General features: G+C 35.9%; 1 protein-coding gene across 2 annotated transcripts in view; it reads right to left on the bottom strand.

Moving 5' to 3' along the window:
• The window catches only part of vaspb (vasodilator stimulated phosphoprotein b), a 53800-nt gene extending 43006 nt beyond the window's left edge, over positions 1–10794 (bottom strand). The window contains exon 1 of one of the 2 annotated variants that reach the window (XM_055174059.2): positions 10316–10794. In XM_055174059.2, coding sequence (XP_055030034.1) covers positions 10316–10320 — 5 coding nt within the window. In that variant the 5' untranslated portion in view covers positions 10321–10794. The remainder of the gene's footprint in view (positions 1–10315) is intronic. The other variant, XM_055174060.2, reaches the window with a different exon arrangement.
• Positions 10795–19330: the final 8536 nt, after the last annotated feature.

Below are 19330 nucleotides of genomic sequence, written 5' to 3'. Positions count from 1 at the left end.
AACGTAACGTGATAAAAACGCTGATTTCATCACTCCAGTCTGTCCGGTTGAGGGCTTTTATTGCAACCATAAACACCTACGTTTATCTTCAAATGGTGTCTTCGACGACGGTATACTATAAAAATGAAGGTCATCTATTTTGGCACTCTTATTCTGACACTCAACAGCACAACAAAACATTTTCTAGTGAGTTATATTGTTAGTTTCACTCGTGTCTCATTCATTTCCACTGTTTTTCTGCCACCACATTGCGCCCGTGACATAACTGTGACGTAGACTCGCAAAAGGTCTATATAATAAGTACATCTCAAAGTACATAATAAAATAATAAAAAGAAACATGGCATGACCCCTTTAATAAGCTTCAAGGTTTTAATTTATGGACAATTTTTGGGTCCTAGCTTGATATCTAACATCTGAATCTGGGTTCTAAAGTAAAACCATTTGAAATCCATTGTGTCTCATTGTAATATAAGATATATTTTTGATATATTTTGATATAATATTTTTAGACATCAAAATAATAACCTTACATTAATGCCAACTAAGCAACCAGTAACAGAGATGTCTTGTTTCATTGCTTAGCCACTGATCTGTGTTTAAAGCTGTGCTCCATTAGTATAACACCAGGCAAAAATATTTGCATAATTTGCTTATTTTCCTAAGTCGCTGTAACTGTATTGTGGATAAAGTCCAGTTTTTATCTGATTGTTCATCCACAAGTTGCACATATTTTTGCAAAGATGTCAGACTTTGATGTCAGACAATTTGTTTGTATCTTTCGGTTCATGTTCCGGATAATGATGATACACAGCAAATGTTTTGTTTTTGTTTGAAATAAATAAAGTACTTTATTTCCAGTTATTTTCAAGTACTTTTTCCCCCTAAGTCTTTAATTCAAATATCTAAGAACAGCCATTTCTACATGCACAATAACAGAGTACAAATAGTTTAAATGATTTGATATTCAAGAAGTAGATTGTAATATATATATATATATATATATATATATATATATATATATATATATATATATATATATATATATATATATATATATATATATATATATATATATATATAGATATATATATATAATATTTTAAGTTTTTTAGGGCTGCAAAACGATTAATCGCGACTAATCGATTGCATAATAAAAGTTATACACACACGTATGTATAATAATAAAAATAATCTATATATAATTATTTCTTAAATATATATTTGCATCTGGGTGTATTTATATGCACATAAATATTATACACAGTCACACACATACGATTTAAACAAAAACTTTTTATGCAAACGATTAGTCGCGATTAATCGTTTTGCAGCCCTAAAGGTTTTACTCGTTCGAGCCACTCCTGCATGTTTTATTGCCACTTTATCTTTCCAAAATTAAACTTAATGTATGAGTCTTGATGTCCTGCTTTTATCTCACACTACATCTCTAAAATTACTGTGTTCTTACAGACATGAAAGATTGCCCTAATGGAATCGTACACTTAGCTTAAGTCAATAAAAACAAATATATGCAGCTTCTTATAAGTCACACTGGTGATTAAGAAATCTGCCAAGATGAGAAAAAAAAAAGAGTTCAAGTAAATCCCATCCGATCATGTGTGGACATAACATCTGTCCAGTGTTTATTACGGCATTCAATACTATGAAGAGCCACAGGACACATCCTATATATCTGGACCAACACAATGCATGTGTAAGATTAATAAGCGGTTCTTTACTGACAGAATGATTCAAACTACCAAACTTTGGACATCAGCATTAGGCGACTATACTGAGGTATCTAACATTACTACTAGTGATATAAACCGATGAATTGTGCAGCTTTAAAATTTCCGCTCTGAGTACACTGCATTTGCTATGATTAAAAATATACTATGCATATATCTTCCATCAGCCACCTGATCTCTAGATATCGATATTAGCCGCACATACTGGTTAACCACTAACATACTGCACCACTATTTCAATATCGGTAACCACTCTGAATCAAGATAAATTTAATACAGTCAGCAGAAGACCAGCACTGAAGCATCTGGCATGGAGGAACAAAGCCACCAGCACCACCACCCTAAAGCCCTTTGACCTAGAGAAGAATTATAGTGGAGAAGTCATTTAGATAAAGATATGCTGGGCGAGTCCACCAGCCTGATAACAGCAGTGAATCACAGAGCTGTTATTAATCACACAGACACTTTAAGAGCGACAGGCTTTCCGAGTGACAGAAATACACACAGGAACAAGCAGCGAACGTCAGATGTGGACCACATGCATGCCGGTGTTGTACTTAAAGGCGAAGTCACTGGCATCACCAAATAGAATTGCAAAAAACTAGGGATGTCCCGATCTCACTTTTTCATTTCCGATCCGATTCCGATACCAGAATTCCATATATCAGCCGATACCGATATCTGCCCGATACTATTGTAATTAAATGTGTATAGTGCTTTCTGCTACATCTAGTATCATTTTAGGTTGTTTTCACATATGTTGGTGCGCACCGTGGTGCGGCCTCGGAGCGCACCAAAATACATTGTATCATTTTTCAGTTAGTGCGGTCCGTGTTCACATATATATATTTTTTACTTTACTCGAAATGCCGCACCGTACGCCATGTGACAACGGTCAGCGCTGTCATTGGTCTCTGACAGCTCTTACCGTCTCATGACCACCCCCACGTTTCCACGACAACCAGCCTGACAGGGAGAGCGCAGCTATCAAGATGTGGAGATAAACGATGCACGTCTTTGCGAAGTTTCTTTGCTTTAACGCGAAATTGCTTAGCTGTTCTATTAAAGCCGTTCTCACGGAGCCGTTTGCTAAAAAGCCCGTAATGTCACTATTTGTGTGTGGAGGACAGCTATGCATTTATAAAATCATCAGCTCAAACGTAAAGGAGACAGCGAATCTCTCTGCAACGGACCAGATTGGCTTGTTTGTTGTTAACCCACAATATAACACCCGGCTCACGTCACAACGAAAGCCCAGTGGCTCAAACATGTGGAGAACTTCCTGTATTTGGTTCGGTCCGAGGTCCAGCAGTGTTCACACCACAGGTGGGTCGCCCCAGAGTTCGGCAACCGCCGCTCCGAGACCACCTGTTTAGAGCGGTCTCGGAGCGGCCGTTTAGTGCGCACCCGAGTGCGGCTGTTGTGTTCACACTGACCCAAACGCACCGTACTCGGAGCGACACGTCATTTGGGCCGACCCAAACAGTGTATATGTGAAAACACCCTTAAATGTTAAAATCAATAATTTAAAATGATTTACAAGTTACAGTAACATTAGTAAATATTAATCATGACTGTGTTTAGGAGAACATATAATAGGTACGTTTGATCAATTCAGTATGCTAAATATTTTTTTCTTAATTGCGTAAAACTGTCATAGTAAAAAAGCTTTAGTGTGCAGATGGTTATTTTGGGAATTATGCGCTTGACCGGACTTTTAATGCACATTTCAGGTGCAGAATTGATGCGCCTAAATCATATACTGGGCTTCCTGGTCGTCTATGGGTTTTTTTGGGCGCAGAATTGATGCCCCCGAATCATCCTCCCATGGGAATCCTCGCACCACAATGGAAAGTTTATAACTGTTAAAACTCAAAGAGAAAAGATGCATCGTGCACTCAGCACAAAGTGAATTGCATCCATCCAACGGCTTACTGAGACTTTTTAAAATCTTTAAAATAGCGTAAACTTATCTTGTGTTTACGTGTCTGAATGACGCTACCATTTAGAGATAAAGTTAGAAGTGACCAAACACATCAACGTTTTTCCTATTTAAGACGAGTAGTTATACGAGCAAGTTTGGTGGTACAAAATAAAACGTAACGCTTTTCTAAGCGGATTTAAAAGAGGAACTATATTTTATGGCGTAATAGCACTTTTGGGAGTACTTCGACTCGCCTGAAAAGTTCTCTCCCCTTCTCCCTCTCATAATGGGAGAGGGAGGGTGTTACTGCGCCGAGTCCAAGTACTCCCACAAGTGCTATTACGCCATAAAATGTAGCTCCTCTTTTTAATCCGCTTAGAAAAGCGCTACGTTTTATTTTGTACCACCAAACCTGCTCGTACAACCACTCGTCCCAAACAGGAAAAACGTTGATGTGCTTGGTCACCTCCAACTCCATCTCCGATTGGCACCATTGAATGAATGGGGCCAAGCCAAATGCCATCGAAGCGTCGCAGCGCGCTCCAGCGCCCACGTGCACGCACACAGACGATAGAGGGATGCATCAACAATTCTTAGTTAAGGTAATAACATATTTTAATATTGAAAATGAGTAGACTATTCCTTTAACCAGTGGATTATTAACTCAGTTTGCGAGTAAGTTAACGTTACAGTGTTTCCCATACATAGATTTATTTGTGGTGGCCCACCACAGAATCAACACTGGCCCCCACAAATAGAATTTTCACGATTCCCATTTACATTTTTATTTCACTTTTTAAAACAGCTTAATTCAGCTTAAAATATAATTTGATATATAATATAGATCAAATACAGATACAGATCAAAGAGTAGAAGTGAAACATATTTCAGGTGCCAACACTAGATCAAACGCAAACACGACATGATGACGTCACATATATGCTAATTAGCGGTTGACGTCATCACCACCACAGTCTCCTCAAAATCCTGTGGGAAACACTGCGTTACAGTGTTTCTGTAAACTTAAAGATCTTTAAATGTGCGTTAGTTCCTTCACATGAAGCTGTTGAGTGTGTTAAAAGACTTATGTCTTACGTTTATGGTGCTTTTATAATACGTTGTCCTTTTAATAGCTTGTCAGTAACAACCACGGCTAACGCAAATATCGGAATTGGATCGGTCACGTTGTCGGTCCTCGATCCCATGTCCGATCCAACCAAAAAGCCTGGATCGGACCCGATACCAGCATATCGGATCGGAACATCCCTACAAAAACACCATATTCAAACACTTTGCTATCTTTCGAGGCAAAGATATCCCTGCCCCAAACTCACACCATTGGCTGAGCCAATTCAGTCCCACTCAAATGAACAGTGAGGGATGAAAAGTACATTTCATTTAGGCATTTAACAGACACTTTCATCCAAAGCGAGAACAAACAAACTATATCTAACTATATCTAACTCTGGCACATATAAATAAAAGATTGATCAAATATAATTTTGTTGAGGTGATATTGAAAACAAAAAAGTACAAAACTACAAAAGATCCTTTTTTTTGCCTGACATGCCCGTTCAGTTGCCCAGGATTTACACACTTCCCCTTTTTAAAAGAGTAAGAATGCAGTGTGTTGAAATAACACTGGAACTTTGATTACTTTGTGAATTTAACCCAGCGACTGCAGGTCATTGACATGGCCCGAGTTCCCACAAATTCAATGCTGGGCCTCCCAAATGACAAGGTCAGTTAGCAAACCATCATTGTGTTGGGTGGCAAAGTGAAATTGAAAACGAGGTGCCAACCACTCCACTGCGTTCTGGTGTTGACATTCAACATGACGGGACAATAAACTTGTAAACACGACAACATTCCTCACACCTATTATGTAAGTAAGCTGATAGTTATGCATCAGCACTGACCCTGACGCACTTTGTGTGGACCATCAAGCTTCGTTCAAGTCTAGTTTCCTGTGTGTCACAATAGACATGCAGGCCATGCTGGCTCATAGCTTCATTTGCATGGCCGTAGACAAGCAAAGTGAAGGTTTTACAGGAACTGCTTATTTATGAACACATTTTCATGTTGATGCAAGATAGAGACGCACTGACTAAAAAAAAACCTTTTCACGCAGGTTAATGTTGATGGGCAAAGCAAAACTATTTTAAATTCTCAAGATCACATGGGGTATATGCATGCGTTTTCCGTTTTACAAAAGCACAGAATATACATTTATAGAACAGACGCTTTCCTGTTGCACCAATTGAGTAATTTCCTATCACCTGCATTATCTGCTTGACCAGTGTGTTGTGCAGAACTTACACCTCACTTCTAGGTAATCGGTTTAGCACGTAATTGTAAATAGATATACATGTGACACTGCCTGTGAAAACCCAGCTAGTGTAAAAATATAACTTGACATCTTTAATATTGACTGAGAAAAGTCACGTCAAAGATTGAAATCAATCATTAGATTAGAGACTTTAACCTAGATTTCAAAGACAGGATCACATATTCATATTTCTTAATAAAGAACACAACAACTTTATTAACATCCGTTTGCATAAAGTAACATACATTTGTAAGATTGTTTTGATACTTTTTACATAACAGCCATTCATTCTCAATGAATAATGCATAGCTAACAGACATAAGAAAACAACTGCATAAACATAACGTTGTCATAGATAATAATAAGATTGTGTTTCTTTTGTTGTTATAAGTATTATTAGTATTAATAACACATTATTTTGATAATTGTTATTAACAACATAACAGACTTTTCATTGTATTTTTATGGTAAATTACGGCCAGCAAGTTACTATGAGAGCCTCCTACAGTAACATAAGTGTAGATACTGTACGTTTTAGACCAGTGATTCCCAACCAGGGGTACACGTAGCAAAGGGGGTACGTGAAGAGTTTCCAAACAAGCGAAATTTGGGAAAAATTTGCGTGTGATCCCAACCAGGGGTACACGTAGCCAAGGGGGTACGTGAAGAGTTTCCAAACAAGCGAAAATGTGCGTGTGATTTACTACAAAGGCGCAAATAAAACACATAGGCACAATAATGGCATAAGCACATTTCCATAATGACCATTGCAATCTACTAAGAGCAGCGCAATTTAGTACAGGGTCACAGGAAAACTTCTACAAATGCATATGCAATAAGGTCGCAAAAATAACACTTTTTCAGAGCTAAATATCTACTGCGTGTCTTTAGTAAGTTCAGTCGTTATTTAACGCCAAAATGATGGTTTGCACAAGCTGTTAGTAAATCTGGCCCTTAAAGGGGTCATATGATGAAATTTTTTTCATTTGTAAAATAAGTCTTTGGCACTCCCAGAGTCCGTATGTGAAGTTGTATCTCAAAACACCCTGCGGATAATTAATTATAGCATGTCAAAATTGCCATTTTGTAGGCCTGAGCAAAAATGTGCCATTTTTGGGTGTGTCTTTAAAAATGCAAATTAGCTGATAAAATGCAAACAATGATCGCAATGATGGTGGTTTGTTGAAATAAACGTTCTTCACAGTCAGTGATTTTTACTTTAATGTTTAAAATTAATTAATTAATTAATATTACTAATTATTTGTCTTTAAAACACAACCTTGGTTTAGTGTCATTGAAGGGGTACTTGAGTCTTACCGATTGGGCTGTGGCGGTACGTAGGGCTAAAAGGGTTGGGAACTACTGTTTTAGACATACCACCGGTTTCACACACAGTGCTTTAGGCTACTCCTAGACTAAAACACATGTTTGAGCTGTCTCAACTGAAAATAATGTTAGCCTTAGAATTGTCTTAGAATAACTAAAATATTTTTCTAAGGCATGTTCATAAAAAAACTTTAACTAAACTATAACTAAAAACTTTTTGCTTAATTTGGGGCCAAAACTTTATCCTAACTAATAAAGTTAGGAGAAAGTAAACTATAACTAAAAACTTTTTGTTTAATTTGGGGCCAAAACTTTATCCTAACTAATAAAGTTAGGAGAAAGTAAAAAATAGACTAAATAAATGGTCTTGTTTTTTTACTACTAGAAGTGTTTCAGTGCAGCACCACTACTACCACTGTCACTACCGCACCAATACCACAAATGTCCAAAAATGTAGTATGTTACTGTAAATTACATACAAATATACATAATGCAGTGCACATTACAGTAAAAAACTATAATAATTATAGTATTTTACTAGGCATTTTGTGGTAGGTAACTATAGAGGTTACAGCAAAGTCTAAAGCCCGGGATACAGTGCAGGATTTTTGCCATCCTATAGGATCATAACCTTATCACACTGTGCGACATGTAGACTGTACGACAATGACACCTATTGAATTGTAGGTTGTGAGGGCTTCGACACGTTAACGCAACGTCATCAGCATGCACTACTAGTAAACAAATACCGGTCCACAGATCGTAGCAGAAAACACACTTTTGCATTGATCATGCTGAATTTCTGACACTATCGTAGGCTGTCTTTGGGCGCGATACAGAGAAAATGGCCGTCTTTGAACCTCTCTTACTGTACGACATTAGACCACCGATTAAGAGCCACGATCACAGAAATTGTGACGATTGTTTCACAATGGCAATCTTTCGTCTGGGAGAGCCAAAAGTCATGCAGTGTATCCCGGGCTTAACAGTGAACGATGAATGCTGTGTGTTAATGTTGCAGTGATATGATCATTTAGTTATTAGTTTGTCAAAAACCAAAGTTAAGTTCTGGGCATTGTATATAAGATACTTAAATACCAAAAGAACAATTAACCTACTATCGGTAAAACAGCTTGATCTCTAAAATAATAGTTTTTGTTTATATAGTATGTCATTACTTGCTTGTTTTTTGTTTTAAAGGGGCCATGGCATGAAAATATGACTTTTTCCATGTTTTAGTGCTATAATTGGGTTCCCAGTGCTTCTATCAACCTAGAAAATGTGAAAAAGATCAACCCAGTAACTTAGTTTTGGTAAACCATTCTCTGCAAGCATGTGACAAATTAGGTCATATTTGATGTCATAAGGAGATCTTATTATAATAATACCGCCCCTTAATCAGCACTCTCCAATCACAGCACTGCCATTTAGTGCAGAGAGAGAGAGAGAGAGAGAGAGAGAAAATAATTTACAACACAATTGAGTTTCAATTGCAACAATCCACCATCATTGTGATCAGAGTTTGCACTTCATCATCTCATTTGCATTTTAAAGACACACCCAAAACAACACATTTTCGCTCACACCTACAAACTGTAAATTTTAACATGTTATAATAATACATTTTCTCTATGGTATTTTGAGTTAAAACTTTCCATATGTACTCTGGGGACACCAAAAATGTATTTTGCATCTTAAAAAAAATCTTGTGACATGCCCCCTTTAATTCTCTGTTCTACCTTGAGACTAGAATATCAATAAACTAAACTAGTTTAGTTGAGTACTCCATAAAAAGAGTGTCTCTCCAACTACACACTTCACAGGCTGAAGTAGGATTTGGATTTTAGGCTCCAGTGCACCACAATGTAGGTTAGTTTCGGGTAGTAATAGGTTACATCTGACCGCCAAATCACCAATAATACTATGGCGCCGTCTAGATTTATATATATTTATTGGGTTACTAGACGTTATCTATTGGCTGAATTTTGCAAAGCCTCATAAATATTCATGATACACGCCTTGACAATAATATGATTAGTCAAATCACGTCTGGGCCAACTCCCATAGAAAAGATTTCATGCGACGCTCTCCGCAGACCGATCGGTATGACATCAAAATACCGCGAGAGCTAGTTGAAAGCACAGGGTTTGAATCGCTCTCGCGGTACTTTGTCATACACTACACGTTTAAAGAGAGCAGGGAGGAGGACTCATAAAAGAGGGCTGGCTACGTGTTACAAAGGCTCAGCCAGGTATTCAATTAACCGTTTGACAGCAACATTTTCAACTTGTACAATAAACAACTACGATCAGTCAGCAAGAGGACACGATTAACGACACGAGTTTATTATTCTCGTGTTTGTACGAAACAAAGTTTTATTGTTATGCAAAAGTACATATCTAGTCCACATTACAGGTGCACCTTAATAAAAAAAACTACAACTACTACTACTACTACTATTTAAACCAGTTTACATACTCGTTGTGACATTTGATATTCATATATATATTAAAACCTGTAGTTGCGCAAAGGTCATAAGTTCGATCGCACACAATCTGATAAAATTGCATGGTTTGAAGTCGTGTTAAGCGTCTGACAAATAAATAAATGTGAATCTCGACATTTTCCTTATCCAAAAGAATCTTATAATTAACTACAAACAAACGCAACAATTTACATTCACTTTAAAATACCAAACACAGCAGCAACAGTATTAAAGAAACAAACAAACAAAAACATTTGACGGGCTGTCACAGTCAAGACAAAACACGGGTGGATCTGCTCTTTGAGTTTAGACCTTCAGAAACACTTGCGCCTATGAAGACCAACACATAGCAGACGCGAGTAACAAAAAAGTGAACTCTATAAGCTATGGGATAAACTCACACATGCGACTGGACTCGATCATTATGGCGCCCTATAAAATGTTTACAGTGTAGGGCGCACACAAAAGCGCGGGTAACAAATCTGATTTGACACGCTTTACCTCATTGTTCGCAGACAGCGCGGATCCGATTCAGATGTAAAGCCGAACTTCCGAATGCAACGACACCAGAGAAAGCGACGACACCGACGAGATCTTCATCGATAAAGCCAATCCAGGCTCTGGTGTTTTTTGTTGAATCTATGGGACGAAGGATAAGCGTTGATTTCCTGGTTTAGGAGTGAAGGAGGGGGTTGGAGGTGAAGTGTGAATAGAGTTGCTACTGGAGCTGGGCTGGTGTCAACTCTAATCAGTATCCTGGACTCATGGCTCGCTCGCTGCTTTCCAAAGACACCGACAAAGTCCGCTTCATGTCGTTATGTCTCCATGCGCTCGCCTCGGCTCGTGAAGTATCGAAGCGCGGCACTGCACTGTTGTTCGCCGGTCTGTTCACGGTTATTCGTGATCGAAACCCAACCTGCTCCTCAACTCCGAGGAAAAGCTTTCATTCTCATCTGACTCCCCCTCCCGAGCGGAGAAATAGGGAGAGAAATTCACTCCTCCACTCCCTAGCGGTCAAGCTCAAAAACTCCAGCCCTGCTTGACTAATAAAGAGAATCTGATCCAGTACTATAGGCCTTAGTTATATTAAGACATTTAAGTAGTTTTTACAAACATACCTTACATAATAGGCTATCTGGTGTGGTTCTCAGATCCCAAAAATCGAATGGTTCCCCTAAGTGAACCACTTCTAGTGCTATTTAGCACCATTTTTAGAGTGTTAAAGTGTCCTTTCCATATCATGTTTTATGCTGTAATGTGAAATGTATATAGAGTATTAAATATAGCATATTATTAATATCGCTAGTACTACCACGAAGTTCTCTGCAGTAGCCTACCATTCACACCCTATCACAGTTTTGTATTTATGATGTTAGTATCATCTTAACAAAGGCACCCAAGTGCTGAGTAAGATTTAAAGGAATAGTTTACCCCAAAATTAAATTAAGTCCACATTTTACTTACCCCTAAGCCATGACTTTCTTATTTTAGCAAAACAGTCTGAGTTATATTAAATAATATCCTCAGCTTTATAATGGAATTGGATAGCCAGCAAGCAAAAACCAAGACATATAAATTGGAGATGTACTATACTTCATCATCTAAGCAAAGTCAACAGGTGTTGCTTTAATGTTCTAAGAGTATACGCATAGTTTATATCATTTTGGCTATGGTTAGATGTCTATTAGACTTTCACTGACAGCCCAAATTTAGACAAAAACTGCTTGCTGGGTAATGTCACATTTTTAAAGCTCCAGAAAAACATCAACAACTAATCCATACAGTTATTAAATATCTTCTGAAGTAAAACCACCCACAGCTATGTTGTCTTAGCAAAGTTTAATGACCATCCATATTTGTTATTTATTTTTTAGTCTCTTTATTAGACAGAAATGCAGAAAAATATGAACACAAAATAAAAAAACACAATTTTCAAGACAAAATGGCTTTTTCGGGTAACACCTTTTGTCACCAAAAACATCTTGCACTGTTTTGAGGAGACTGAAATCATTAGATTAGAATTAGGATTTGACACTTTAGCTTATAAAGATATTTTTTGTGATTATAAAACTAGTTTTGTAACTGCAAACAAATTTCTGGTTGTTTTGTAATAAAGAGACTCCTGAGACATGAACATTTTTTGTTTGTTTCTGGAAAACATTCCTGTAAAAAATGAATTAACATTTACACCTAATCCAAACACTACCCATAACCAAACCCTAAGCATTATCTACCCCTCAAATCAGAAAAATTAAATATATTGTACCTGTAGCTCGGGATAAAAATAATGATGTACAAACTCCTAACCTTATCCTAAAATCTGATTGGCTGATGGATTGGTGTTCCAGGAACATTGTGACATTCACCGCGTGTCCACATGTCAAACAAATAGTAGCGTATGTCATAGTTGTCAATTAAATCAAATAACTTGCAAATGTAAAAATTTCAAATATTTGTATTTGAAGCGTAAAAATATTTACTATGTGTGTCACTCGTCACTCTCTCTCTCCTTCACACACACGCACGCACGCACGCACGCACGCGCGCACGCACACACACACACACACACACACACACACACACACACACGTCTAATTCTGCACTTCTAACCATCCATAATCCTGCTGCAGACAGTTTGCATCACTTACAGGCATGAGTTTTTTGAAAAGTAAACATTTGAATTATGTAAGCCTTTGATAATTACATAATCAGACTTTTGCTCAGTGACACGTTTCATTCTCTTTCGGTTCAGAGAAGACATAAGACAAGGGCATCAACTACCCCAAAAGTTTCATGCATCTGTATTGGATTGTGCATGTATAATTTGCATTATACGCATCTGACTGCTTTGTAAGTGTCTTATCTAAAAGGAAACCAGTGAGTTGTAATTTTAGGCTCAACTCTCCTCCAATGAGCCACTTTTATGTACACCCATTCTGGTTTTGCCTCATGGTTTCCTTAGGCCTTCTTCAACCGTGGCTTAAAACATTGCATACAATCTATGTAATCAATATTGTAGTACATTTTGTTTCAAATATGAGCAATGTATTATAGGGTAAAAAAGTTTTTTTCTCCAAAAAGCAGCCATGAAATGTTTGTGTTTGTCCATAGCAGACCACTAATAGAAAACATAACATTCTAGGGAGGGCCCAGAAAAGCACAGATATAACTTATGACACTATTTAATCAGTGAGTAATCTCTGATGACACAAACCATGCATGCAAAACACGATTAAAAATGATTTTTTTCCTCATGTGTTGTTTACAAATTAATTTTTTAAGTGTATGGGACATTTAAATCGTGCATGGTAAAACTATGCCACCTAGTGGACGATCATTGGCTGTACATTGACAGTAAGCCATTTTCGTGTTTACCTGTAGATGGAGGTGTAAGCACACAGTAAGAGATCTTTGAATACATCAGAGCATTTAGTTTTTTGGATGTTGGAAATTGGAAGTAAGGTAATATCAATAAAATAGAGTTAGAAATTTACCAGAGCTCTCTCAAAAAGTTATAAAACTACTACCATATATTTATATTTCAAGCTTAAATATGGCTTTACAGACACTGATTGCTGCCAGGTGTCTGTATTTGTAAGTGTTATTGAATCTATAGCTGAAGTGATCTTAATTTGGGATAAAATGTTGTCCATAAAAACAAAATGAACAGCTTAAAAACAATACAGCACAAATTTAATAAAAAGACAGAGAGAGGAGCAGAGCATTTATGAGATTAGAACTTTGAACATTTTAGGCTGATTTAATTTAAGGTTATGGATTTTATTTTATTGTCGATTTTAATTGTTTAAATAATTTAAATGATTTACCATAGACTTTGTGTTTTACAAGGTGATGAGGCATAAAAAGTCTATTGTGCTAATAGTACCCCCCAAAATACCATGCGATAAAGTCAACATTGAAAAGCTCCCTCAAAATGTGCTGCCCTTCTGGTTATCTCATTTAATCATTTTTACAGCATTATTATTTGTTTAAAGTATTGTTGTATCATGTTTTACAGGATGAAAAAACAGAGTTTGTCACCATAAAATTAAAATGTTAAAATTTTCTGCTTCTAAAATGTTTAGTTTTAGTAATGTTTAGTATTAATGAATTGAGGACTGATTACTTCAAAGCAACTTAGAGTGATTTCAACTGAAGCTTTGTGCATTAAAATATAAATTCTCCTTACATTGGTATTTGTGCACCATCATCTTTACGGATTTTAGTTAATTGTCTCAGATGAAAACTGTAAAACCTGATAAGTTAACTCAACTCAAACAATTTAACGAAACAGATTGCCTTAATTTTAAAACACATACAGCACTGTGAACTTAAATATAAGTGCATATATGAGTCAATATATTAAAGTTCACATATGCATGTGTTTTAAAACTTAAATGATTTGAGGCAATCTGTTTCCTCAAGTTGAGTGATAATATTCGTCTATGTCTTCATTTGCTGTTCTTTTCTCATATTGAAATGTTTAATTTCTGAACAGTTTAAAGTTTGTGAAGAATTTTAAAAATAACTTTATGTATGAGACCACGATTGGCACAAAAAATCTTCACATCTTACATCAGGGGGACCAAAACACAGATGTTTCAGCTTAATGCCTTCTGTGTTCAACTATTTTGTGGAATTTGTAGAAGAACCCATATACATTACTTGTACCTCTTTACCGATTACTTGCAAATGGCAACATTTTTGTAGCTAAAGTTTACACGGTGTTGATGATTTATTGAAGACAGATTCTACAGTTCATTGATATTTCAGGGTTGCCTTGATAAAAGTTGATTGTGGATTTCAGGTAATATCAGAGCATCATATGAGTTCAGGTCAGGACAATTGGTATGGCAACTCTTCTTTTATTAATAACTTCACCAGAAATATTTAACAAAAACAAACACATGCTTTCATAAAGTAACAGAGTATATTGGCTACTGTACTGTATCTACTGAAGAAAGGTTTAAACCTTATGTTTGTTAACCATGGTTTTGTTATTTGATTTCGTTTTGATGACCACTGGCAAAACCGTTTTTTTTTACTGTTTAAACCAAACCATGGTGAATTTTTATAAGGGAGTGAAGCTGAATGTTTTGAAGTTCAGTAGAGTTAAAGCTCAGTTTGAGCACAGTCCTGTTTGTCTTCAGTATGCACCTGATCTCACTGCTACGAAACTGCTTGGAAACAAACTGCGGCGTCTCGAGTTACCACGCGCGCGCAATCGATGGCCCCGCGTGCCGAGCGACAGTATCGCGTTGCGCGCGCGGGGGAGACTGTATCGACGCGTGACCGATCGCTATCATAATCACACTTCCCCTCTTATCACCTCAGTGTCCTGAATAAAACATAGCACTCCCTCTCCTGCCAAGAGCTGTCACCCCAAACACATTTATTCAAGTTCACATCATACACTGACGGAACAGAGAAAAACAAACTTTAGAAACTTTTAAAACAGTCTTCATATAATATAAAAGAAGAATAGTGACTGCTTTGATTCACTGTGAGAGAAACGATAGCGACTTTACAACTCGAAATTAATAATAATGTTTTTTCTTTTTATTATCGTGCCGATTCTGTGTGATTATCAAATATTGTTTAGGGTTAGAGGAACGAAAACACATTCATTCATTCATTCAATTAATTAGGCTATAATAAAAGTAACATATATTTTTACGTCACTTTCTGGACTCATCAAGATTTTTGTTAGGAAAGGGATATACAGAGTATTGGCATGATGTAGTGATATTTACCAGATTTTTAACCCCTTAACTCCTCACCAGATTTAACAAAGGAAACATTTTCGTTTAATTTGACCAAATAGCCTATATTATTCAGAAACAGAATTCCCCTGAAAGTTTATTTAAGCACCCGTCTACATTTCTGAAATGATTTATGCAGCATCCAGGTCTCTTAGGTCATAAAGATTTTGCAACATTTGCGCCCCTCCTCTTAATATAAAAATGCTGTTTCAGTTTTTCAAACGCAATTGTACCTTCAGACTTTCCCTGCTGAGTGATAACTGTCTCTCTTTTTAACATTTATATAATTAATTATGTACTTTTTTATGTACACTGACTGTGTTACGATTGTATGTTAACTCTGTACAGTCTTAGGTCAGCAAGAGCTGAATTTAAATGTGCTTTAATAAAAATTACTTACTTACCTTAAGGATTTTTTTAAGCGATATAAAACAGTTAACTGTACATTTAAAGGTACACAAGATCCTTTAGCAATGTACCCAAATAGGTACAACATTGTATTATGTTTATACCTGTAAAGGTACAAAACGAAACCTTAGCGAACCAACCCAGTGACAGAAAATGTACAGTTTTACACCTACATTCAAAAAATAGCTTGTTGGTTTAACAAAATTATGACCCTATTAACACACAAGTTGATTTTTACACAAGTAAAAAATAAGTTCACTCAAATTAATTTATGTTGAGCCAACTAACTTTACTTGCTTTTGTTGGACAATTAAAATAAAAACATATATTTCTTTATTTTTTAACTTAATGAATGTTACTTACTGGAAGCACTAGTGAGTTTACTGCATGATAATTTGCACATGATTTACTCTTTAAGTAAAGCTGCATACATGCCAAAATGGTATGAACATGCTCGTCATGAACCTATAGGTGAAACACCACTACATGGTAAAACTTATATATATAACTTACATAACAGAAAACTTCTGAATTTCAACATTACAGAATAACAAACAATAACACCCCATATATTTCATCTTGCTTAAAAACGAAGAGTTTAGTTCTTAATTTTACATGTACTGTCTTCATTTTTCATGAGAGCAAAGCATGCTGGGAACTCAATCCTCTTCATGTAAAAGAGTTACCCATTTATGTGTGTTATGCATTTCAATTGTGTTTGAACCAAATCTAAAACTTAAGAAAACGTGTAACATTAAACTATACTGCTTAAGCAAAACAAACAACATATAAAAAGATTTTTGGAGTGTATCTGTCTCACCACCAATGACTAATTTTTATGATATGCTATTATGTATTAAAATAGTAAGTTGTATCAAGACATGTATATAAATATTTACTAAAGAAATAAGAAAATATTCAAACAAAATTTTGGGGGAAATCACCCTGGCATAAAAATTATTTTAGTACAATTGTTTGATATTTTCTATTTTTTATCAGAATTTTGATGTTGCCTTTATGCAATTTCTGGAGTGTGCATTTAACACGTTTCTCATTTGCACCAAAAAAGCAAAATGTGAAATATACTTTGAAGATTATAAGATTTTTTAGAATTTTGTACAGTTTTGATTATATGTGTTAATAAAACCTTAGTGTTCTTGTAAATTATTTAATGCCATTTTTAAATAGTTTAAGTATTTAATAATAAAGAAAAAAAGTATTTGGTCAAACATGTCCATAGAAAATGTTGGGGCGTTTTTGCGAACAAGGCTTATCTTAGTCCCAGACTAAAATGCATGTTTGAGCTGCCTTAGTTTAAAAAACACCTTGTTCAGACACATCTATATCAGTGCCATTGTTTTGTATCAAAATGCACACCTGTATTGTTTTTTGTAAGGTTTGTTTGTTAAAACTATTTAAATATCCTAATATAACCAAGGCCTGGATTAATCTAAACCCTGTCCAGGAAACCATCCCGTAACAAACTGTTTATGTCAGGACACCTGTGTTCGTCATGAAACATCTCTGCTGGGACACCTGTGTGGACTTGAGGTAAGCTGATGTCATCTGAAATCACCTTATATTTTGGTAGAAATACCATAGCAACCACAATAAAGTTTAGTAAAGCAAACACACTCAGTTCTATCCCATTTATCATCTGATGACTTTAAGAGTCGCTCAAGACTCTCTTTTTTATTTCTGGGTCATCAATGATCTTTAGGTAAGACACAATGACAAAAGAACAGCAAGTAATTTAGTCGGTATTATAGAAAGATTATATCAAAGATTAAAATCAATGAGTGAAACTTAACTTTGATGCTCCAAATCTCATCATTAAACTATGGGCTTTAAACCTGGTTTTCTCAGACCGCTTGACATTTTTTTATTATTGTTTTATTGGGAACAACACAAAAATAGCTGTCCAGGAAGCATATTATCACGAATAACGTAAATGCTAATACATAAAGGGATTAATGCTGAGTGATGTGTATTTTTGTTTTAACTTACAAATATATAAACAAACCATGCTCCAATGGAGAGTTCACCAAAAAATGACCCCAAACATGACAGACCTTTGCCTTTAAATCACCAGCTCAAATCTGACACCAGCTCATCATGATAAGATCTCAGGTAGAAGCGTCACCTGTTAGTTCTGACTTTAGTATTCGGACCCTTAGGCTTGCCACACGCAGTCTCCAGGTGCAGCGGCCCGGGGCAGACAGACCACTGCAAGATACGGGTTTCACTGTTGACCAAGGAGACTCGAGCTTAAACTCAGGAGTCTGGGAAAATGTCTCGAACCAGTTTAAATGTGTCATTAAAAAGAAACTTGGAAAAATAATACCATTCTGAATTTTTAAAAATTTTCTAGCCTTTTTTTACCAGTCAATCTCATAAGATACTGTAGATCACATTAAATAAAACATTTGTTAAATTTTAAAAAACATAATTGTATTTAATTTGTATTGTAATGTTTATTTTTGTGATCCTATCTGTAAAACAAAGTCTGCTAAAAGTCTTAATGACAAGATTAGGAGCATTAAAGTCAATATTACATATATCAAGGTTATATTTTTATCAAATTTCTTTACATTATGTAGGATGATTTTGTGTAGAAAACAGTAATCACTTAAAATTACTTCAGATTGGTTTTCACCGACTATATATAGCAATAACTTTAACAAGAACCACTAATAAAAAGGCAGACATATTAATCTAAATTAATTCTAATAGATATCCAAAAACCTGCTGTTAGTTTACATATGTTTTATTCAGTCTTGTTTTAAAACACATTTAAAATGTATGAACAAACAGATTAAATTGAATCCAAGTTGAACACAAATGTATAAAGTGATGAATTTTCACTCTCCCGCTGAATATTTAAACATCCTGACTGAGTGATTTCCTGAGACTGTCCTCTTAGGTCAAGTCCTGAGATAACCCGGTTGTCCATTCGTATAAAAATCATAAAAATTCAATCAAGTTAATTTTCTCCACACGTTTTGGAGCAACAACTTTTAACTTCCTATTAAAATACATAATAAAAATAATCAAATGTTATATAAAAATGATTAAAACGACTAATAGGTACCAGGGGTCAGTGAAGCCCACAGTGGAGGGCAGGGGTGTGAAGTGACAGTCAGCACATCTGGTCACATTAATAATGCAAAGACCTTTAAACGGCAGTTTGTCACTTATTGAGTGCTGCCTGCTGAAATCTACACTGACACCCAAGCTGCTGCCGGGGGACTTTACCAAACCAGAATCAGAGGGGAGGGGGTTACAGGGCCATTAGACAGTAAAAGAGAACGAGGACAAACAGCATTTTGAAACTTTGGACTGATGA

This window comes from Misgurnus anguillicaudatus, chromosome 15 (genome assembly GCF_027580225.2).
Source record: "Misgurnus anguillicaudatus chromosome 15, ASM2758022v2, whole genome shotgun sequence".
Lineage (NCBI taxonomy): Eukaryota > Metazoa > Chordata > Actinopteri > Cypriniformes > Cobitidae > Misgurnus > Misgurnus anguillicaudatus.
The sequence above is the reverse complement of the archived record's forward strand: the minus strand, read 5'-3'. Positions and strand labels throughout refer to the sequence as shown.